General features: G+C 58.0%; 1 protein-coding gene across 1 annotated transcript in view; it reads right to left on the bottom strand.

Moving 5' to 3' along the window:
* ADAMTS2 (ADAM metallopeptidase with thrombospondin type 1 motif 2) overlaps positions 1-23,709 on the bottom strand; it is a gene marked incomplete at both ends in the record, with an annotated part of 161,897 nt that overhangs the window by 101,887 nt on the left and 36,301 nt on the right. Inside the window, one exon of the mRNA XM_080699349.1 lies at positions 2,166-2,325. Within this exon, the coding sequence (XP_080555475.1) occupies positions 2,166-2,325 (160 nt within the window). The remainder of the gene's footprint in view (positions 1-2,165; positions 2,326-23,709) is intronic.

Genomic DNA, 23,709 nt, shown 5'->3' with positions numbered 1-23,709 from the left:
GTACACAATACACATGTACACACAAATACACATGCACATACATATATACATACACACATACATACACTTATACACACACGTGCACACACGCACAGCTTTGTGCTGAGGTCCTGGGGCCCTGTGCCCCTTGCTATGCCCACTCACAGGGCTCAGCTTTTCCGCACCCTGGCTGCCTCTCGGGACCCGGCGAGGCCAGGCTGACAGAGCGCGGAGCCCCTGAGGTCGCCGGGGCCTCGGCCCAGCGTGGGCCCCTCCAGCTGACCTCAGCCCTGGGCCAAGCAAGGACGAGAGGCGGGCTCTCTGTGGACCATGGTTCCTCATGCAGGGTCGTGCTGGCACCGGGCACGGGTGTCCAAGGAGAGGACGAAGCCCCGGACCACATCCTGTGGTCCAGACTAGCAGCCGCGCCCCACTCCACACACCCACAGCCCAGCTCCCAGCTGGAGACCCTGGGCGTACAGCCGGGGATGGAGGCGGGGAGCCCCACCCTGGCAGGCTCGCTCTTCCCCACGGCTGGTCACCCACCACCCTCCAGCCCAGCCTGGCCCCTGGCTGGCGGAGAACCGCCGCGGATTCCAGGGCCAGCGGTTTCTGGGCTTTTTCTGCCTTTCAGATTCCTTTCCCGTGTTCTTGGTCCATGTGGACTGAGGACAAGGGAGGCTTCAGCAGAAGATGCCGAAACACCCGCCAAAGTCCAGAGAATAAATCAGACTGCGAGGCCCGGGGGAGGGCGGCCGTGCTTAGGCAGATAAGCACCATATGGAATTGGAATCGGGGACATGGCCGGGGTGGAGCCGTTCTGCAGTAGAGCCCGCCCCGAAGAGCCAAGCTCAAGGCGGCCAGGCTCTGAGCTCCTGAGGGTCAGTCAAGCATCTCAAACCCCCCGACTTACGAGAAAGAGGAGGCTGGCGGCCAGACCTTGCCCGGGGTCGGCTGGCGAGCAGGCAGCAGGAAGGGGCTGGCCTGGGCGGGACGCCCCTGGCCTTGTCTCCATCTTGTCTCCAAGGTCACATCCCCACCACCACCATCGCAGGAAAGCTCAGGGGTGGAGGCCGGGGCTGGGACGGGCTGCGCAAGCAGCACCCAGGGGCCCAGCTGCCGACGGCCAAGGTGGCCAGGGATTCCTTCCTTTCCAAAGGTACCTCACATGGTTTCCTGAAATTGGAATGGTGCCCTGCCAAACTGTGCCCACTTAATCTGTCAAGCTGGGAAGTCAGGGAGGCCTAGAATAAGTGAGCCGGAGCTCGGGAGGCATGTGCACAGCAGGTAATCACGGCGCTGGGGGCCGGCCCAGTGGGGGTCTCTAGAACATTCACTGTAGACACCCCGCCAGCCCAGCCTGACCCGAGATCCCAGGCCACCTGTGTGGCTGCTGTCCCGTCAGGCCTTCCTCCGGCAGAGGTCCAGGGCAGAGGCTGAGGGCTGAGCTCCCAGCTCCCACCCACCTGGCAAAAGCCACCCACGGTGGCCTCGTCTACACAGCGGGCCCCTGGGCACCGTGAGGCTGACAGGACCAGGCCCTGGCCTTGCTACAACCAGACGGGAACCCCAGAGACCGCTGGGGAGGGTGGGCTGGCCACTGAGGCTGGCTCTGTGTGGTCATGGCCAGGTGGCCAGCCACCCTGGCCGCCCAGCAGCTCCTTCTGCACTCCCAGGCCCAAGCACACTGGTGCAAAGTTATGCACAGAGGCCTCAGGCGCCGCGGGAGCACCTCCAGTCTCCATGGGCCCCGTGCTCTGGGGGGCCAGGAAGAGCACCCCGCCTTTCCCTGGGAGCAGCCCGGAAGGGTGCTGATCTCAGCAGGTGCCATCATGGGACCTGCAGCGCAGAGGCAGAAGGCAGAGGCTGTCTCGGGCACGAGACGCCTTCTGCTTGGGCACAGCGCTCGGGCCGGGGTGCAGGTCTTCCCTGCTCCCCAACACTTGCCGGACCTTGGGGTGCCCTGCTCTCCTCTGAGGGAACCCCAGGCCTGCAGCAGTGGGTGCTTGGGCTGCCTGTCACGAGACAAGCCAGAACAGAGCCCCAGCACCCCAGCTCCCTAGTGCTACACAGCCCACCAGGCAGCTGGCCCTGGGCTCAGCCTCAGCTGTGATTGGGCCTGGGGAGGGGACTCAGAGCTGGGGCCTCCAGTGCCCCCGCGAGCCCGCCCGCCTGCGCAGCCTTACCTGTATCCAGGGCCTGCGGCCCCTCCAGAGCAGGAGTCTGGGGGGTGGGCGGTCGGCGATACACCACGTGCACGCGGCCCTGCTCAGCCTCCTGCGCCACCAGACCCTTCTCCAGGGGCTCGATGAAGAACTCCTCCTCCTCCACCCGGATCAGACCAGCCTGAGGGGGCAAAGTTGAGAGGTTCAAATCCCAGGTGTGCCGCAGACGAAGCTGGGCCCTGGCGGGCGTGCCTGCCACCCCAGCCGTCCTCCACTGCAGCCCTGGGCTGGCCAGGGGCCAGTACAGGTGACTCCTCATCTGCTCACTCGCCTGCCATACCCTCCCACACCGCTGAAACCATCTAAGCAGGGTCCTGCCCGGGTCACCTCCACATCCCGACCCTCCTCGCCATGCTTGGAAAAGCCCAAACACCAACAACAGCCTGAAGGAGCTTAAGTGCAGCTCCAGCCGTGCGTGCGCCCCCAGGAAGATGGCACGGTCCATCAGGGACAGGCCCCAGCCCCCAGCCGCAGGAGCCCAGAGTCGACGGCGAAGACCCCGACGTCAGCCAGGGTCTGATCCACAGCAAGCAAGTTCAGTTTGGGACAAGTGAGGTTTTCAAAGCTCTGAATCCAACTCTCAAAATAATACGATTTCAAGGTTTTAAAAATGCAATTTCAGCCCAGCATGGTGGCTCACACCTGTAATCCCAGGCGGAGACAGGGGATCGCAGGTTTAAGGACAGCCTCAGCAACTTAGAGAGACCATGTTTCAAACTAAAATTTAAAAAGCTGGGTGTGGTGGCGCATACTTGTAATCCCAGTATTTGGGAGGCTGAGAGAGGAGGATTCTTTATTTTGAAACAGGGTCTCATTAAGTTGCAGAAAGCCTCACTGAGTAGCTGAGGCTGGCTGTGTGTGCACAGGGAGCCCCTGGACCCCGAACCCGCTGTCCCTCAGCGTGGGAGCCCGTTCCCACCTCTACCTCGGCCATCTGGTAAACCCTTGTCTCTCTCAACGCCTGGCTCAGACCCCGCCCCCCTCCAGTGCAGCCACGCGGTGCTGCCCCCAGCCGTCCCGCACCCCGCTTGGTCTCCTGCCCCGTGGTGGCAGCTCCAGCATCTCACTTGGGTGTTTAGTTCCATTATCCATGAACCAAAGGTCTCACGCTGGGGGCTCAGATTGTACCCACTTCCTCTCTACTTCCTTTAGAGGGCGCAATGGCGACCTGCGGGGCGCCGGGCTGCTTCCTCGCAAAGCCTGAATTGGTTGGTCAGGCTTACGAGCCCACATTAACGACCGATTTCCAGGCCACCTCAAAAACCAGAGAAGCGGGAGTTTCTGTTGCCTGTGCGACACTCTGGCTTTGCCGGCATCAGCCAGGGCTCCCTGCAGCTCCTGGTGGCCCCTCACGGTCCTGGCTAGGAGAGGGGACAGAGGCTGCCTTTCTTCTCCCAGACCCCAGGGCGCCCTGTGGGTCCTGTCTCACGGCCACCTGGGAGCCCTCGGACAGTGGTGCAGGTGGCTTTGACCGGCCATTAGCACGGAGTCCAGTGTGGGGTGCTGGGTGCAGCCAGGCCAAGGAAGTCGAGGGGCAGCGGGCAAGTGGACGGCACCTCGGGAAGCAGCAGCTCCGGGCAGGGGCTGGCGGAGGTGCAGAGGGACACCAGGCGGCGTCAGGAGCAGCCTGGGGAGACGAGGTCAGCAGAGAGTGGCCCTGCTCTGTGGAGCCTGCCTGCCCAATCTCCGCACCGGCCAGATGAAGCCGAGGGAGGGACAGTATCCAGGGCAGGGGGCATCAGGAGGCCAGCCGCAGCCGGTGGGAGGACCGTCCCGGGGTGCTGGGAACGCGGGGCAAGGTGCTGAGTATGCGTCACGTCACACAGAGGGCTCCCTGGGCCAGGCAGTGGGGTATCTGGTCCTGCCCCGGCACCTGTGCGCAGCAGCTTTTATGGTAAAAGGGGGCTTTGCAGATGTGGCCAGGGTGAGGGGAGGAGAGGCTCTGCAGCCTAGGTGAGCGGACGGCTGTCGGGGCGCACCCAAGCACCATCGAGGCCCATTTCCCTTTAGAGAAAGGCCCAGGAGATGTGACCTGGGAAAGGAGGCGACCTGAGCAGGACGCAGAGCCAGGGAGCAAGGGGGCCATGAGCCCAGGAGTGCCAGTGCCCCCCGAGGCCAGGAGTGCTCGGCCCCGCCCACGCCCCCACTGCAGCCAGACTCCGCTGACTCCAGAACCCGGAGCGAACAGATGCCCGTCCTTTTTTTTTTTTTTTTTTCCTTTGGTGGTACTGGGGATGGAACCCAGGGGCCTTCTACCTCCGGGCTACACTCCCAGACCTATTTTATATTTTATTTGGGAACAGGGTCTCTTAAGCCAGCTGAGGCTGGCTTCGAACCTGTGCGATCCTCCTGCCTCAGCCTCCCAGGCGCGGGGATCACATACTTGCCCGCTCTTTAAAGGAACTTGATACAGCAGCCACAGGAGAGCACTGGGAGCGGCCCATGGGGGCATGGGCGGGAAGGATGGGCGGCCGCTGCAGTGGTGAGGATGTTCACACCGTGAGCGCCCTTCAGCCGCCATCATGGCTGCGCGCCTGCGTGGTGCTGAGCTGGGGGTCCCAACCCCCGCTCATGATGGAACTCCTGCGAGGGAGCGGGGGCACTAACCCTGCAGAGCAGCAGCGTAAGCTCTCGGACAGACCATGCGCTGGTCACCCTCCCCCTGCAAGGCCAGCAGGAGCATCTGCAGCCGGGACACACCCAGAGCTGGGACGCACCTCCGGCCGCCTCCTGCCACCCAGCTGGATTGCTTCCCAAACAGAGACAGAGACCCAGAGGGCCGGGCCTACAGGATGTGCAGAGTCCACCGGGAAGGGATCTCCTGGATGGCCCTAGCCAGCTTGACCACTGCACCACTTAGGGCAGGGCAGTAGGGCGGCCACTCTTCTGGGAAAACCGCTGCACCCCAGGTGGGACGCCAGGGACGGCACGGGCCCTGGGGGCCCTCAGAAGACTGTCTGCCCTGCCAGCCTGGTGAGGCGCGCACTCCCTGGCTGCGTGGCCTTGGGTGACGGCCGGGCCTCCCTGCGCACAGGAGGTCAGGTGCCGCTTTCCTCCAGCCAGGCTCCAGGTGGGAGGTCACCAGGCCGACGTGAGGATACCGGGTCCACGTGAGGCAGCCGTGGTCCAGAGGCCAGAGCCCAGGCTGCCCGGTGCTGCCCGAAGGGCACTGAAGCGCACCCCAGCGAACAACGTGTGAGGCGGTCACCCAGGAACCCTCACACACTGGATGCTCTGAGAGACGGAGTCCTCAGTGGAGGTATTTGACTACTCCTTGTCAGTACCAGCTCATCTCCACCATGTGTGTTAAAATGCAAGCCTGCTCTACTGATCTACCTGGAGGGCACTGGACCACAGGTAACGCTGACCATGGTGAGGACCACCCCCGACTGATGGAGGACCACCCCAGACCGATGGAGGACCACCCCGACCGATGGAGGACCACCCCGGACCAGTAGAGGACCACCCCGGACCAGTAGAGGACCACCCCGAACTAAGGGAGGACCACCCCAGACCAGGGAGGACCACCCCGGACCAGTGAAGGACCACCCCGGACCAGTAGAGGACCACCCTGGACTAAGGGAGGACCACCCCAGACCAGTGGAGGACCACCCCCAATGCCAATGGAGGACCACCTAAGACCAGAGGAGGACCACCCCAGACCAATGGAGAACCACCCCCATGGCCAATGGAGGACCACCTAAGACCAGTGGAGGATCACCCCAGACCAATGGAGGACTGCCCCAGACCGATAGAGAACCACCCCCACAGCCAATGGAGGACCACCTAAGACCAGTGGAGGACCACCTAAGACCAGTGGAGGACCACCTAAGACCAGTGGAGGACCACCCCAGACCAATGGAGGACTGCCCCAGACCGATAGAGAACCAACCCCACGGCCACTGAAGGACCACCCCAAGGTCAATGGAGGCCACCCCAAGGTCAATGGGGAGTATCACTGAAGCCGGGGACTGGTGACTCAGGCCAGCAGATGACCATCCCAGTGCAATGAACACCCACCCAAGACCAAGGGGTAACTATTCCTGAAATTAATACGTGACCACTTTGCAGCCAGGCACCGACTACCCGAGGCCAACAGACTGCCCACCAGCAGCCACCGTCCTAACATGCTGGGCGAGGGGCTCTCCGCCCAGAAGGCGCTCACAGAGTACTGCCCTCCACACACTTCAGTATGCATCCCAGGAACAACCCGTCCAAAGCCCAGAGAAACAGACAGGAGAACCAGGCGCGAGCTACGAGCCACGTTCCGATGAGCTTTGTCCAGGACTTAGCTTCTCCTGCTGCCAGTGGCAAGCACGATCTGTTTTACATGTAATTTTTATTAATAAGAATCAGTTCCATCTCTCAACTTAATAAATATTAAAGAAATCACTCAAGCACACCAGCCCAAAAAGCTAGTGGCCCGTCTGCCCCAACCATCTGTCCAGCCCGGTGTCCTGCACTGGGCTGGCGCCCTAACCCAGCTGTCACTCTGCGCGTCTGTGACTGTCTGCCAAGCCCACCCAGGTTTCTCCCTGCAGGACGGAGGGAGCTGCCAGAAACAGCTCTGTCCCCAGCCTCGGGACAGCTGCAGGGGCCAGAGCTGGCAACATCCTGGTCACCACGGCAAGTCACCAGTGCTCAGGCCCCTTGGTGAATTATAAAACACCAGCCCGACCTCTTTCTCCTGTGCCCGCTTCTGTGCTATTTGATGTGTGGGGAAACAGTCACTAGAAATAAAAACTAAAAGTTAGAAATTTTATAATACTCCAAAGGCTTAAATAGCCATCCTCCGTGACTTTGAATTTTAAAGCATTCAAAACACTGATACCCTTCAAGTCAGAGGCCTCTAGAAAAGCAAGTCAGCACCCTGCTCCCGTCCCACACGGCCCGGCAAGGGCACGACCGCAGCGCGGCCTGCACCTGACCTTGGCATCTGTGCAGCCTCGGGCACAAACACTGCCAGGTGTCCATCAAGGTTCTAATGACGACCGAGAATAAAGAAGTTGATCCGAGCACAGGGAACTGGGCGGTGACAGAGGGCAGGCAGCGCTGGCTCCTGATGCGCCACGCTCAGCCACACGCGCGCACACGCGCACCCTGGGAGTCCCGAATGCTGGCAGCTGGTAACACGCCCATTCCTGAAACTTGCTAGCTCTCAGAGAATGGGAGCCAACTCTCCTGTATTCCTTGTGGCCATGCAGTTTGGATGCGGGACGATGGCCAGCCAGCCTCCTGCAGAGGGACGGCCTCGCAGGGAGGGCCGCAGGTGCCTGACGCCCTCGGGACACCACCTGGCCAGCCGGCCTGGGCGACACTGCCTTGCCCCACCCCGCGGCCTGGGAGGACGAGGGCATCGGGGAGCTCCCTGGAAAGGAGCGGGGCTCTCACTGCTGCCCTGACCAGCGTGGCCGCTCTCCAGCTCAGCCCCCACAGGACGCCTCCACCAACGGACATCTCCACCTTTTCAAAACAGGCGGCAGCCATCTGTACGGGTAGCTGGCCACCAGAAGCAAAGGCCGTCCATGGGGTCGGGAGGCATCTGCCCCCACCTGCATCTCTACCCGCTCCTGCTCCAGCCCTTCCGGAGCTTCTCCTGGGAAGGGTGTCTTGGACATCCATTAGCAAAGCCCCGGCTGTCCTGCTCTCCTGGCCTGGGGGTGGGCGCATGTGGGCAAGTCAGATGCTGGCCACTCCCTCCTCCCTCTAGAGCAGCTGGCCAGGGCAGCCATGGCCAGAGCTGGGCCTTCAAGGCTGACTCGATGGTGACCTGGACAGGGCTGTCCCAAGTGCCCCAGAATCCTGAGGTCGTTCCCCTCCTGAGGTATCCCTGACCTCCGGGACATCATTCCAGGCCCGCAGTCCTTTTACTCCAGAAACGCCCTCTCTGGGCCTAAACTAGCCAGAGCCCAATGGTTGCAAGCCCCTAGTTCCAGGTCCGGGCCCAGGCGGGCTCAGCTGAGCTCTGCTCTGCAGGGCTGGGGAAGGGAGCGGTCAGCAAGGCCCACAGAGGGACACAGAGCCAGGTCGCCGGGCTCGCGGGCCAGCCCGCCTCCTCTGCAGCCCCCAGTTCCCTCTGCAAAGGGAGGGTTCGGACGAGGGTGAGTCGGGTGCCCAGCCATCCTTGAGAAATTCCAGCAGAACCAAGGAGAGCCAGGAGAAAGGGCCCGCAACGGACACACTGAGAAGAGAAACCCGGCCTCCCTGGGGTGGAACTCGGCCTACGAGGCAAGGCTCAGGCGTCCCAGGGCTGTCCCCAGGGCCCGCAGCCACTTTCCCCCAGGGACACCCCGAGTCCCCTCCCCGGTGCCCCGGGCTTCTTGGCACCTCAGTGCCGGTGCAGCTGCCCCAAGGGACTGGGCATCACCCGAGGGACTCCCGGGCTTAAGTTCTCCCCATGGGCTTGCAATATAATGGAAATCGGAGTCCCTGAGATTCTGTGAGGCAGAATGCACTATTCACAGGGCTCTCCAGGGACAGGAGTTAAACCACTCACTCCGACATCCGAGCGGGGCGTGTGCAGGCTGGGGACACAGCCCTGCTGCACCCACACCACCCAGGAGCGGCCCTGCAGACGCGCGTGGGGCTGCCAGACACGGCGCTGTGTTCAATGCCACTGCGACCTCTGCCTGGCCCGATTTTATTAAATTCCAGCCGATGCGCCCGTCTGCCCGCTAAGACTCGGAGCCTGAACCCTGATCCCTCTGAGTTATAAAAAAGAGATCGGTAAGTCTTAGACAGGCGTTAAAGAGCTGTCGGCACCAAATGAGACCCCCCAGACTCCAAGAGAGAGTTAAAACACCGGCAAAGGGAACAATTTTTCACTGTGAGGTTCGATGCTTTTAAATTATCTAACAGTTTTACGGCGCTGTGATCCACAGACCACACAATTCACGTATTTAAAAGACACACTGAACGTGTACATTCAGCCACCCTCCTATCAGTCTGAGGGCACTCTTATCATTGCAAAAGGAAACTCTACACACATTAGCAGTCATTTCCCCATTCTGCCCAGCTCCCGCTCCTGCTGCTCAGCCCAGGCAACCACTTACCCGCAGTGTCTCTATTGATTAGCCTGTTCCGGATACTAAATATAAACGGAGCCACGTAACACGTGCGTCTCTGTGACGGTATAATGTGTTCAAGGTTCACAGTCCATGCATCAGGGCTTCACTCCTTTTTTGTTGCCAAATCGTATTCCAGCATTCATACAGACCACGTTTGATTTGCCCATTCGCTGGGGCATAGACAGCTGGCTGCCTTGACTTCTGGGCTCCTGTGCCTCGCGCTGTAGTGAACTTTTGTGTACAAGTGTTGGTGTGGACTGACGTTTTCATATCTCTTGAGGTGGAACTGTGCCATATGGTAACCCCGGGCGAGGCCACAGTCCTGGGGGAGGGCCTAACGCCTCCCCTTCCTTGCCCACGTTTATTATCTGGCCTTCTGATTCTGGGCATCTCGGCAGCTGTGCGGTGCCACTCCAATATGTTTTGATTTGCATTTCCCTGACGGACCAGGATGCTGAGCATGTTCTCGTGTGCTTCTTGGACATTGGTTTATCGTCTCTGGAAAAACATCTATTCAGATCCTTCAACAGTTTTTAAGTGGAATTGTTTTTTTTTTTACAAAGTCATAGGGGTTGCTCACGTGTTCTAGACACAAGTCCTTCCTGGACAGGTGATTTACAAACGTTCCCTCTTGTCTGTGGATTGTCTTCCCCCGTTCTTGACAGTGTCCACTGGAGTCATAAAGTACTTGGGGCCGACGCCTGTGATCCCGGTGCCTGCAAGGCTGAGCCGGGGTCCCAGGCTTGAGGGCAGTGCTCAGTAAGTAGCCGGGCATGGTGGCGCACGCTTGTAATCCCCGCGCTTGGAAGGCGGAGACAAGAGGATCGCGCAAGTTCGAAGCCAGCTTCTCTGGCTTAAGAGACCCTGTTTCCAAATAAAAATATAAAAATAGCCCCGGGAGTGTAGCCCGGAGATAGAAGGGCTTCCAGGAACCCCAGTACCACCACAAAAATAAAAATAAAATAAAATAGGGCTGGGGGTGTAGCTCAGAGGTAGAATGCCCTGGGTTGCATCCCCAGAAGCCCAGAGAGAAGGGTGCTGGGGAGAGACTGAGATCTGCACGAAGCCCAGCTTAGGTTTCCTTTTGTCTCTTGTTCCTTTGGTGTCACACTCAAGACCTAACCCAGAGCGACCAAAGTTCACTCCATTTTGTTTCCAGCGTGAGGATCCAGCTTCGCGCTGTGTCTTGTGGAGACCAGTTGTACCAACATCATTTGTTGAAAAGACTACCTTTGCTTTGATTGAATTTTCATCTTTGTCAAAATCAATTGAGAATTCATTCTCACAGTTCTATTCATTGATATATATCTATCCTTCTGCCAGGACCAACAATGTTTCTTTCTTTCTTTCTTTCTTTCTTTCTTTCTTTCTTTCTTTCTTTCTTTCTTTCGGCACTGGGGATTGAACCCAGGGTCTTTCTACTTTTGAACTATACTACCACCCTATTTATTTATTTATTTATTTATTTATTTATTTATGGTACTGAAGATGGAAACCAGGGGTATTCTACCTCTGAGCTACACCCCCAGCCCTATTTTTTAGTCTTTTTTTTGAAACAGGGTCTCACTGACCTGCACAGGGCCTCACTAAGTAGCTGAGGCTGGCCGTGAACCACGATCCTCCTGTCTCAGCCTCCTGAGTGCTGGGATTGCAAGTACGCGCCACCACGCCTGGCTCAGCCAGCCTTTACTTAACTTGTGTGTTTATTTGTTTGTTTATGGTACTGGGGATGGAACCCATGGGCATTCTACCTCTGAGCAACACCCTAGCTCTATTTTTTTTTTATTCTTTATTTTGAAACAGGATCTCACTGAGTTGCAAAAGGCCTCACTAAGTAGCTGAGGCTGTCCGCAAACCACGATCCTCCTGTCTCAACCTCCTGAATGCTGGGATGACAAGCGTGCGCCACTCTCAACTTGTCATTTTGAAACATAGTCTTCCTACATTGCTGAGGCTGGCCTAAAGGCTGCAACCGTCCCATCTGAGCCCAAGCGCTAGGGTTCCAGGTGTGCGCCGCCAGCCCAGCTTGTCTGAACTTCTCGTCTCCACAGAGGCATCAACAGTTACCACCGTTCCTAAAGCCAAGTCACGACTTAAGAGCACGACTGAAGTCAGAGAAGCCGCAGAAAGCGTGGAGGAAAAAGGCACCAAAACACAGACCTGTGAGTCAGAACAAATGCATCTGCTCTCACAGTAGTGCAAATGGTTACGTTGTTTCAGGAAGCCCCACGCCTTGCAAAAAGTTTGACTAAATTCATAAATTTAGGCAAGGAAGAGTTTTTTCATCCTTAAGGAACAAATGCGCATGGCATTAGGTGAGTGCGGCCTGCCAGCCGCGTCCAGGGCGAGGCCCCTCTCTCTGCACCTCGGCGCGGCGTGCGCCCCTCGGCAGGCGCTGCCCCCAGCGCCTTCTGGGCCTCAGGCCTCGCTGGGCCTGGGGTTCTTAGTGGGATTTGCGCTGCTGTGGAGAAGGTCCACGCAGACGGCACTGAGCCCGGGGCCTCGTCGATAGCCGGGTGTCCTTATCACTGTTGTGACAAAGACACGCAGTTGCTTGGAAACGTGGCATTAGGAAGATTCCGTGTTTAAGTTCGGGAGCGAGCTTCACGCTTTTATTGTATTTTCTTCAATTTCTGAGATTTTTGATCAAAACAGACCATTTGTTGGAAGAAGAGCAGACAGGAAGGAGGCGGGGAGAGGTCGGGACATGAAGAGAGGGAGAAGACACCTCGGGGGCCTCGCGGTCCAGCGTCGGGCGGCCCGGCCTTCCCGCTGGGCCAGGGGCACCGCAGTCTAGCGCTCTCGTGCTCAGCCCCCAGCCCAGCGGCCCCCGAGTCCCCAACGCCAGGGAGGCCCAGGACACAGCCGGCCCGCCAGGGCAGAGGGGTCGGCGGCAGACTCAAAGCCCGGGACCCCAGCAGGCCTGCCCATCCATCACCAGAACTGACACGTTCCCGCCAGGCGCGCCGGCTGACATTTCCCAGGTCCCGCTCAGCATGAAGACCGCGTCGGAATGTCCCCAGTCGCGAATTAACATTCACATAAATAACAGGGCGCGCTCCACTAAAGAAGAAAAATGACTCTTGCTGCGGGAACATTTGCCAAACCATCAAAAAGCGGCATTTTTCCTTCTCAGCGACCGTATCTCACCAGCTGGACCATGGCGGGTCGTGGCCTTGCGATGGGGGCTCAGGGGCTGAGCGTGGGTCCCAGTTCCACCTTCGCTAGTGGTGCCTGGCCAGGGAGCAGCCGACACCCGCTAGAGGCCTGGCCAGCCTCCCTGCCTCCTTGGAGGCCTGCACACCTGCCCCCCTTTTCTGACCGGCCCTTGGAGGCCAGCACGTCTGCACACCAGCGCCCCAGTCCGTCCTGGCAGAGTCTGCACGGCCTGGTCAGGAGGCTGGGGAGAGGCCAGTTTGTCCTTCCTATCTAGATATATATATATATATATATATATATATATATATATATTTGGGGGGGAGCTAGATAAGATTTAGAGGGAGCTAAGTACCCCCAAAACAAACATCACTGGTGGTGGTGACATCGCGGCCAAAGCACCACCTCCAGCCCCAGGGCCTGGGACCTGACCTGCACACGCCGCCATCTGCACCATCGGCTCCCCTCCAGGAGGCCCACGCTGATGAGCAGAGAAAGCCTGCCAGCCTCCCTCCAGGAGTTCGTGGTGCGGGGACCCCAGGACCAGGCCCCGGCACCCTGTATCTCCAGATCCCGCGCTCCAGGAGGAGCCGTCCAGCTGCCACGAGTGAGTGAGGCTGGCACCCAGGCCTGCTGCAGCCCGGCCGGCCGTCTAAACCTTAGGAGCGCATCCTCTCTGTTCCCCAGGCAGGAGTGGAGTCCAGGATCCAGGGCGGCAGGTGGCCCCTGAGGCGAGGCCGCTCTGCGTGGTGGTGCAAGTGTCACGTCCCTGCGTCTCGCAGGCTGCCCTCGCTGTGGGCCTGCACGCGCACCGCCTCTTACAAGGCCACGGGTCGCGTTGGAGGAACGGCCTCATCCTAGCTGCTTTCTCTTCCTCCCTTCCTTCCTTCCTTCCTTCCTTCCTTCCTTCCTTCCTTCCTTCCTTACTGGGGATTGAGCCCAATGATATTCTACCTCTGAGCGACACCTCTAGCCCTTTATTGTTTTGAAGCAAGGCCTCACTAAGCTGCTGAGGCTGGCCTCAACCTGCGAGCTCCTGTTTCATCCCCTTAAGCGCTCCTAAGTATCTGAAGGGCTGAGCCCGGGTGGCTCAGGCCTTGAACACAGGACAGTTCAGCCCGAAGAGCACCAGGGCCAGCACCACACGGCGTCACGCTCCGGCTCTGGCCCGTGGCTGTGGCTGAGGGGGAGGAGGGGCACTAGGCAGCTCACGTGGGGATCAGCAGGTGGGAGGGCCGCAGTGCCCGGGCTGGCCGCGCGGGGTGCTCCCCTCCTAACGGGGACCGGGTGACCCGGCAGACGCAGATCCAGATGTTGCGGGGCGCGTGGACAGTGAGCGGCTGCCAGGGTCTCCTCCTTCCAACCCACCTCCACTCTCTGCAGGGACCAGCTGCGACCTAGCACCCTCTGTCCCTGTGGGGAGTCAGGCTAGGCCCCTTCAAGGAGCTCCCCACACACCCCAGTACCCCAGAATTAGGGGGCGATGCCAAGGCTGCGTCTATACCGCTGTCAGAAGACAAGGCTGGCGGCTCCGGAGGCAGCAGGTTCTGAAGATGTTCCTGGGCAGTGAGGCCGAGGGGGGTCCTCGGTCCTAGGCTGTGAGGGGCATGGCCCTGCCACTGCCCAGCGGCGGCCCCTCCGGGAGGGTCCCGGTGGCCAGAGGGAGACATGTGCTCACCAAGGGCCGCCGGGCTGGTGAGCAGAGGCAGGTGTGGTGGGCAGGGTGGCCGCAGCCTTGGTCCCAACCCGAAACCCACCTTACACACGTCTGCTCGGTGGCAGGCGGGGTCACCGAGGCCGCAGCTGGTGGAGGTGCCCTCGACGCAGGCGCGGACGCACAGGCACGCTGGGGAGGGCTGGCGGGGACGGTCACGCCGCTCTGACCCCTGCGGGTCGGCTGGCTGAGGTGTTGAGGGCCTGTGGTGAGGCCAGGGCTGTGTCCTCTGCTGCGGGGCAGGGTGCAGGCTTCCTCCCCCTGGACCTGCCTCCACTTCCTCCTGGGCCTCTGTGGTCGCGGGTGTCCAGCATCACAGGCTGAGCACGCCATCTGCCTCGGTCTCCTTCAAATCCAACTTCTTTTTTTTTTTTTTTCCGGTACTGGGGATGGAGCCCAGGGGCATTCTATCTTTGAGCTACACCTCCAGCCCTATTTTTTATTCTTTATTTTGAAACAAGGTCTCACTAGGTTGCAGAGGGCCTCACTAAGCAGCCGAGGTTGGCCAGGAACCACCATCCTCCTGTCTCAGCCTCCTAAGTACTGAGATCACAAGCGTGTGCCGCCACGCCCGGCTCAAATCCAACTTGTTTTCCTGTGCCGAACTCTGGGCCCAGCGTGGTATCGGGGCAGGCTGACCGTCCACTGCCCCCTGCCCGAGTGCCCAGCTGTCACTCCCAAGTGGCAGCCCGGCCATAGCCTGAGGTGTCTTTGTCCAGATTTTCCCAAACCCAAACCAGGCCACACCATCTGACGAAGGATCCCGTCTGGTCTATTTCTGGGAAGAGCCGGGGATCTCAGGGCCAGGTTGTCTGGGCAGCAACCAGGCTCTGCAGCCTGCAGACACCGTCCGTCCTGTGCCCTTGCCTGGGAACGGGCGCTCCACAGGGAGGGCTGCTCCCTGGCCCCGGCGATCCCCACTGGTGACACAACCATAACCCCACTGGTGCAAGACAGCAGCCCGTGTGGCCCCCATCAGACCAGCAGTGACCCAGGATACAGGATGGGAGCACACAGTCACTGGGTGCCACTGGAGGCCGAGCGAGCCCACCCACCCGGCCCCGCTCCTCGCAGGGGACCGAGCCTCTGGCAGTACCCGGGAGACGGCGGCTGGTCTTGGTAGGAAAGGCGGCAGGAGGGATGTTCGGGACTCTTGCCTGCTCCAGACCCCAGCCCACAGACCCCTGGGACTCCCGGGCAGATCCCAGCCAAGCCCAGACTCACAGGCCTGCGGACGGCAGGACAGCCATGGGCCAGGGCTGCTCCTCTCCTTCCTCTCCTTCCTCTGCTCGCTCTGAACTCCCTGCTCACAACCTGGCTGTGCAAGGTCACAGCCTGAGCTCCGCGGAGGGACGGGGCCAGTGCCAAGGGGCTCGCGAGGGCCAAACCAAGACGATGTAAACAAAACATTAAATAGTGATGGTAATAGGTTAGGAGCCATAAATATTTATTGGTATACACAAGGACTTAGTAATAGATAAGTGGGGGCGGAGGGGCAGCTCTACTTCCTAGCAGAATTCTTCCGTGGATGTAAAGACGGAGCATGGCCTTCGTAGACGATGTAAGCAGACACCTGTCACGGTCGGGTTGTCAGGCAACGCCACGGTTCTGGGCCGAGGTCTGAGGAGAGTCGGGACGTTTGTAACGTCCCCGAGTGTCTCCCGCCAGAGATTTCATTAAGAAGGGACAAATTCAAGAGTCCCCCTCAGCCGGGCGTGGTGGCGCACGCTCGTCATCCCCGCGCTTGGGAGGCGGAGACAGGAGGATCGCGCAGGTTCGAAGCCAGCCGCGCGCGCTGGCTTAGGAGACCCTGTTTCCAAAATGAAAATGTAAAAATAGGTCTGGGAGTGTAGCCCGGAGGTAGAAGGGCTTCCAGGAACCTCAGTACCACCAAAAAAAAAAAAAAAAAAAGAGTCCCCTGAGCGCGGGGACAGCAGGGTGAGCTGCGGGCAGGGGCAGGGAGAGCACGCGCTCAGGCCGCCTCGGCCATCCCGAGCCTCGTCATCCACTTCATTATCAGCACTTAGCTTCTCACTGACTTTTTATTTCCTTCCTTCCTTTCTTTCTCTCTTTCAGTACCCAGGGACATTTTACCTCCAAGCTCCTCCCCCAGCCCTATTTTTTATTTTGAAGCAGGGTCTCCCTGAGTTGCGAAGGGCCTAAATAATTGAGGCTGTCCGCGAACCGCGATCTTCCTGTCTCAGTCTCCCAAATGCTGGGATTACAAGCGTGTGTCACCACGCCCGGCATATTTTTATTTTATTTTGAAACAGGGTTTCACTAAATTGCTGAGTCTCGCTAAGCTGCCGAGGCTGTCCTCGAACCTGCAATTGGCCTCTCCCGGCCCCCAGTTACTGGGATTACAGGTGTGTGGCACCGTGGCTGGCTGGGGCTTCGACTTAAACCCCCTTCTGCTTCTGCTTCTGTGCCCTACAGGCAGTGGCTCGCGGCCTGGTTCCTAAAGGTTGTCGGGAGCTCAGCTTACACCTACCGGGTCCCCTGGGCTGTGACATCTTCCCTGGGAGGCAGGATGACCTCAGCGGCGGCGACAGCCAGCTTCTCGCTCACAGTACTCTGTGTAAGTGCTAACTTGGCCCTCCCCGCAGGGGCGGCCGGGCCCGCTTTCCTCCAGTCTCCTGAAACGAGGGGCAAGGGGCACGTTACTGTGCTGCCCTGTGCTCACAACGCTGGCGCTTGCTGAGAGAGTGCCAATCTTCACCAGAGACTGGGCGCCGTGACGTGTTCCTCAGGTCAGTCAAATTCAGGAGCGGCTCGTTCCCGCAGGCCTCGCTCACAGGCCGGAAACGACACTTCCCTCGACCTGCAGACACGGCCATGTGGACGGTCAGCTGCCTGAGCGCGTGGATAAGAAAGCTCCTGCGGCCAGACCCCGGCCCGGGACAGAGAGACGTCAGCGCCCCTACCCCTGAGAGCGTGCACTGAGAAATGTGAAGTAAACCCTTTGGCCGGGTTGGGGCTCCCTCCTCAGAGCAGGACGCCAGGGTGTCGCCCAGGGATCCATAGAAGACAGAGCGGGGGAGAGGGCGCACTGAAATGGAGCCGCATCAGGACACGAGGAAGCCAGGAGACTGAAGGACCGCTGGCCCGCGCACGGGGCCAACGGATTCTCCGGCCAGTGGTAGACTCCAGCCTGGGAGTGATCAAAGGGCCAGCCTGGCCAGGAGTCGCCTGTGCCAACTTTTAGCATGTGCGGACTCGCTGGCGAGACGGGCACCACCGGGTGCAGCCCCTCAACCTGGGACCACAGTCTTTTCTTTAGACTTAGCAAGGCAAGTCTATATATTTATTATGGTATTAGTCACAGAAAAGGAGTAAGATAATCACAGACCACCCACATCACTAGAAATAGCCAGTGTCAGTGGGTTTAAAGGTGGATCGCAGTGTGTGTGTGGTTTTTTAAAAGGCACGTTATTAGCTGGGCGTGGTGGAGCACACTCGTAATCCCAGCATTAGGGAGGCTGAGACAAGAGGATCATAGGTTCACAGACAGCCTCAGCTACTCAGTGAGGCCCTTTGCAATTCAGTGAGACCTTGTTTCAAAATAAAGAATAAAAAATAGGGCTGGGGGTGTAGGTCACAGGTAGAATCTCCTGGGTTCTATCCCTAGTACCGCAAAAAATAAAACAAAAGGCATGCTATTTTATTTATTTATTTTCTGGTACTGAGGATTGGCTCTGAGCAAAAACCCCCAGTCCTATTTTTTAACTTTTATTTGGAAATAGGGTCTCACTAAGTTGATGAACACAACTTGCTGAGGCTGTCCTCAAACCTACAATCCTCTTACCTCAGCCTCCCAAGTACTGGGATTACAGACATGCGCCATCACACCTGGCTTACGGCATGCTATTGAAAACATACAAAAAGAGAGCAAAACGCCTTTAGTGTCATAAAGCAGAATTCTAAGTAAGAGATAAACACAAAAGGTCTGCAAGAGGCCCCTGGTCTGACGACCCACGACAAAAACGCAAAGTCACCTCGTCTTACCAACCAAGTCACACGGGCATCTCACTGTGCTGATACAGGAGACAGCGGCCCAGGAGCTGCGCGGGGAACTTGACCAGGCCGCTCTCAGAGATGATGGATGTCCTGGACCACAGCAGAGGGGCAGCTGGTACTTCAATAAGGAACGACTTGGTGATTTATGGTGGACATGACTACTTATAACCGGGTCAGTGGGCATTCCTTACCCACACGCGGATCTGGGCCTGTCGCCTGCGCCCTGGGCTTCCGACCCTGCACGCTTGGCCTCCCCCACCGGCTCAGCAAAGCCACAAGCCAAGACCATGGCCAGCCTGCTCCATGCTGAGGGCCCAGACACAGGTGGACACGGAGGCAGGAGACCCACCTGTCTGTGTCGTGGTCCCAGCCACGAGCCCGGCACAGCCGCTCCTCTCCCCTGGGCCCTCTTCATATCGACGAGCCTGTGCTGCCTCCTAGGACCCTCCCTCAAGACCCCCGCCTCACTCTCAAGGGACCACCTGAGCTCCTGTGTCCTAATGCCCACTCCCCACCCCACAGAGTTTCTCGGGAGCAGCCCCCACCCTTCTTAACACAACCTCAGAAGAGGAAAGTTCCTCCCTCCAGGCCGCGGCAGCCCCGCTCCAGTCTCAGCGCACCCCTGGTCTGGAGCCACAGGGTCCTCCTCTCCCGACCCCTGGCGCTCCCCTGCCCCTCACCCTGCCCTTCGCAGGCCGGCCTCCCCCGCGCCGTTCCCTTAGCCTCAACCCTCCTCCCAAGGCCACCAGGGACCTCGGCGCCTCTGCCGCGGCCTCTCTCTGGCTCTCCTCGGTTTCCATGACACCAGAGGCTACTGGCTCCCTGGTACCGCACTGACCCTGTAACATGGAACACACGTTCCCGTCAAGAGCCACCTAACATTCACAAAGGCTGAGCAAACACGGGGCGCTGGAGACAATCTCGGGTTCTTCAACACCCCAGTCGCCTCTGAGCTCGCAGCTCGGTGTTGGGCCTGGACCAGGGCCGCTCTGCCAGGTCTCCATGGAAACCAGCCCTCCCCATCCCGCCAGAGCTCGGTGGCTAGGGGAGCTGCCTGTGCCCCGCTGTTGGGAACTCCGGATGTCTGTGTCCCCCAAAATCCCAGTGCTGAAAGGCTACCCCCAGTGCGCGCTCTGTGTTAGGGGGTCAATGTTATGGCCTAAAGAAGTGGGGCCTGTGGGGTGATCAGGTCACGAGGCTGAGCCTCCAGAATGCAGCTGGCGTCCTTAGAAGAGGCGCCGAGGAGTCCCTCAGACCCTTCACCAAATGAGGACCAGGCCAGAGATACCATGGGGAACTGGGAAGGGGGCCCTCAGCAGACCCGCGTCAGCTGACGCCTTGACCTAGGACTTCACAGCCCCAGAACGGGGAGAGACACGTTTCCATTGTAACGAGTTCAGAGTGCTTTATTATCGTAGCCCAAATGGCATAAGATGCCGGCGGATGGGAGGTGAGGGGTGCCCGGGACACCCATACGGCAGGAGGGGCAGGTGGGCACGTAGAATGTGGAGGTGCCTAGAAATGTTTGAAGGAAGGGGGCTGGGGGCGGCATCACTGAAGTGGAGGAATCTAAATGTAAACGCTAACAAGGCTGGATACCAAGGATTGAACCCAGGGCACGCTGCCCCTAAGCTAGCCCCCAGCCCCTTTTACTTTGAAACAAGCCGCTGAAGGTCTTGCCAAGTTGCTGAGGCTGGTTTTAAACTTGTGATTCTCTTGTCTTAACCTTCCCAACACAGGGTTTACGAGCATGTACCGCCACCTGTGCAGCGTAAGACCTGACAAACGCACAGAAGAGCCTTCTGTCTGAGAACACGTGGGCTGTACTAGGAGTTAACATCAAAGCTTGGCCATCTAAAACTTAAGAAAAATTTCCCCAATTCACTCTTAGATAACTAAGATTGAAATCACAAGTCAGAAACGATGGCAGTGAGAATTTTAAAATCCTATTCTGTGGGTGAGACCAAAGCCGCCACCAGAAGCCAATTCACAGCCTAAAACGCTTCATAATTACAGACCAAAACGAATGAAGCGCGCATTCGCAACAAGAAGTCAGAAAAGAGCAAAAATAAACCTGCGGCGAGCAGCGCATCGGGACTGCACTTGTACGAGGCTGCACGGCTCGCAGACGGCGTGGTCATCCACACACCGGCCACGGGACGTCTTGTTTCTGTAACAAATCGCCACACGCTCAGTGGCTGAAGACGGCACAAGTGCATCATCTTAGAGTTCTGCAGCTCAGAAGTCCGAGCCGGGTCTGTCTCCTTGGGCTACGATCGAGCAGAGCACGGGAGGGGCTGCGTTCCTCGGCAGAGCTCTGAGGGAGCCCGCTGCCTTCGCCCTTGGCTGGCAGCCTCCGCCTTCCTCTTCAAAGCGCGGCATCCTCCAGCCCCGCGGACCTTCCGCCTCACTCTTCCTCTCTGAAGAATCCTTGCGATTTCACTTGAATCGTCGAGGATGATCTGCGCTTTCTTCACGCCAGCTGATTAGCAACTATAGTGGTTTGGTTCAGGCGCCCCTCTAGTCCTCATGGGAGCAAGGTAGAAGGTTGGAAGCTGGGTGTGTGTGCGTGGCTCACTGCTAAGGAGAGGCCCCGGGTGCCTTGAGGAGTATACGTGGCCTCTCTTCCCTGCTCGCGCGTTCTCTCTGCCTATGGCCTCCACAAGTGACAGCAGAGCCTCGCTCTCTCCCCTGTCCACTGCCCACCACCAAGCCCTGAGCTCTGCGGGCCAGGCCTCACGTGGGCTGAGCCGCGAATCCCCCAGAACCGTAAGCGAAAGAACCGTGCTTCCTCCAAGCTGCGTGTGGTCAGGCTTCTTGGGTGCAGCAGTGGGAACGTTGGCCGAGGCAGCAACTTTAATTTCATCTGCAATCTTCATTCTCCTCTGCCACGGAGTATAAAAATCCACACGTTCCGGGGATTTGGACCCGGACAGCTTAGGGGAGAGCGCCATGTGACTCCCACAGCAGCCGTCTCAAAATGGTGAGGTCTCGTGTTTGGGGCTTTTGTGTGTATGTGTGTGGTTCTGGGATCGAGCCCAGGAGTATCTAACTTTGAGCTAAGCTCTATGCCCAGCCCTATTTTATTTTTCTTTTGAAACAGTGTCTTGCTGAGTTGCTGAAGCTGGCCTTGAACTTGCGCTCTCCGGCCTTGGCCTCCCAAGTGTTGGACTATAGGCCCGCACCGCCACGTCTGGCTGGCTCTGTGGGCTTGTTTTTTCTTTTCCAACGTGCATTTGTACACTGATGTTTTTGTTGACAATGAGCATATATTTCACATGTCCCAATTACAACGTTTGATAAATGTAATGGAAAACTCGGAGTGAAACCGCAGAGTCCTGGGAGGGCGCCTCCTGAGCCCCTCTCGGCCCCGGCCTCCGCTCCTTCCTCCCTGGTTCCCCTGAAGAGGAGCCACCTGGGGCCAGGACAGGCCTTGGGTTTCTGTGTCCCTCGCACCAAGCACACAGCCTCCGGCACAGCAGGCTCCAGACACTGTTCCTTGAACGTAGGCTAAATCCTGTTTTCAAAGAGGCCTCGGCTCTGGAAGAATGCTGTGCACACTCAAAAATGTACTTAAAGGCTGAGCTCCAAATAAACATGCTGATATTGTTTAAGAATCCTCACACATAAAACTTAATTCGGAAACAGTCTGGAGAGTGGAAGCCAGCAGACAGATAAAGCGTTATTGTTCTGGCCCTGGACAAGCCCTCTGTCCCTACGGCGTCAGAGGAGGAGGCCCAAGGCCGAGGGCAGGCAGCAGCGCCACGGGCGGAGGCTGAGCCCTGGGGCGGGACCCGCTCCTCGCCCTGGCCCAAGCGGGTCAGCTGGTCCCCGCTGCGGGCCCCGGGCCCTGGGCCTCGGCTACCTCGCCCCAAGCAGCAGGGGCACCTCTCCGCCCAACCTGGCTTTGCCAACCCTCAGCCCCCTGGGCGAGGAGAAAAAGATAGCCCAGTCGAGACTGGTATGAGGCCTTTTAAAAATCTATTTTAATTGACAAATATATTAATAAGGTATAATGTAATCATTTGATCTATGTATACATTCTAAAATATTCAATCAGGCTAATTAACAAACATCGCCGTGTGTGTGTGTGTGTGTGTGTGTGTGTGTGTGTGTGTGTGTGAGGGGGGGGGGGGCTGGTCACTGAACCCACGGGTGCTTTACCTCTGAGCTGCCTCCCAGCCTAACTTTCCTGGGCTAACCCCTGAGCTGAGCTCGTGTGAATCTGACCCTAAACAACACACCGCAGACTCTAAGATCTGCCTTCTGGTGGTTGGCCAGTGCTGGTGCCAGGTTTGTGCCTGGGTTAGGAGGACATGGTCTAAGGCAGAGGTCCCTGAAAGGGCTCAGACAGGGCCCATTGAAACCACTGTGGATGGGCAAGCTGGAGCCTGCAGCCTGAGCCCCACAGGACCACGGACCCGAAGAGACAGAGACCTACTCTTCTCCACTCATCTCCACAAGATCCAGAGTCTCGCCGTGTAGTACTAAAATGCTCAGGAGACACCCCAAAACTGTGTAGTTTGGATCTGGAACGTCCCCCAAGGCTTGGCCCCAGCCCGTGGTGCTGTGGGAAGGCGGTGGAGCCTACGACATGGGGCTTGGCAGGAGGAAGCTGGCTCACTGGAGTGCGTCTTCAGAGGGTACAGGACCCCGGCCCCTTCCTTCTCTTTGTTTCCTGGTTGCCGTGGCGTGGGCTCCCTGCCATGACGTGAAGCCAGCGATCCCTGGTCTGGAACCATGAGCCAAAATAAACCTTTCCTCCTTGTGAGTGGATGGCTTCAGGTATTTTGTCACAGCATCAGAAAGCTGACTAACACATCTGGCAGCTGAAAAAACAGGAACATCTGCACTCTTCAGGGAAAATACAATCAATAGAAGTAATACAGAGACAGCACGTATGTTGGGATTACCTGATGTGGTTTTAAAGCAGCTACTATTAAAGGACTCAGTAAAGTGAAGGCAAAGAAACCCTTGCAACTAAAGGAAAGTATTCTCGGCAAGAGATACAAGATATGGTTTTTAAATAACCAAATGGAAACTTTAGAACTGAAAAAGACAATAACAGAAACTTTAAAAACTCTCTGGGGAGGCTCCACAGCAGGACAGAGATGAAAGGGAAATGAGTCCATGAATCTGACAATACATCAATAGAAATTATCTAATTTGAACCACGGAGAGTAAAAATATGTTTAATGAAAAGAGCCTTAGGAGCCTGTGGAAAAATACAAAAAGATCTAACATCCAGGTCCCAGGAGAAGAGCGCGTGTGCATTTAAATATGTGAATAAGTAATGGCTGGAAACTTCCCAAATCCTGTGAAAAACATAACCCTACAGATTCAGCAGCACAGCAAATCTTAAATGAGATCAATGCAAAGAGATACATTCCCACACATCCTATCCCCAATCTGCTGAAAACTACACACAAAACAGGACTGAAAGTAGCCAGAGAAAAACAGTGCTGGTGTGTGGAGGTTGGGACGCAGATAACAGCACATTTCTTACCAAAACCCAGGCATCCAAAGAACGTAGGGAAACAGTGCCTATATG

Source organism: Muscardinus avellanarius (assembly GCF_963383645.1).
Source record: "Muscardinus avellanarius genome assembly, chromosome: 7".
Lineage (NCBI taxonomy): Eukaryota > Metazoa > Chordata > Mammalia > Rodentia > Gliridae > Muscardinus > Muscardinus avellanarius.
Note: the sequence above shows the minus strand (reverse complement) of the source record. Positions and strands in the feature narration are given on the sequence as shown.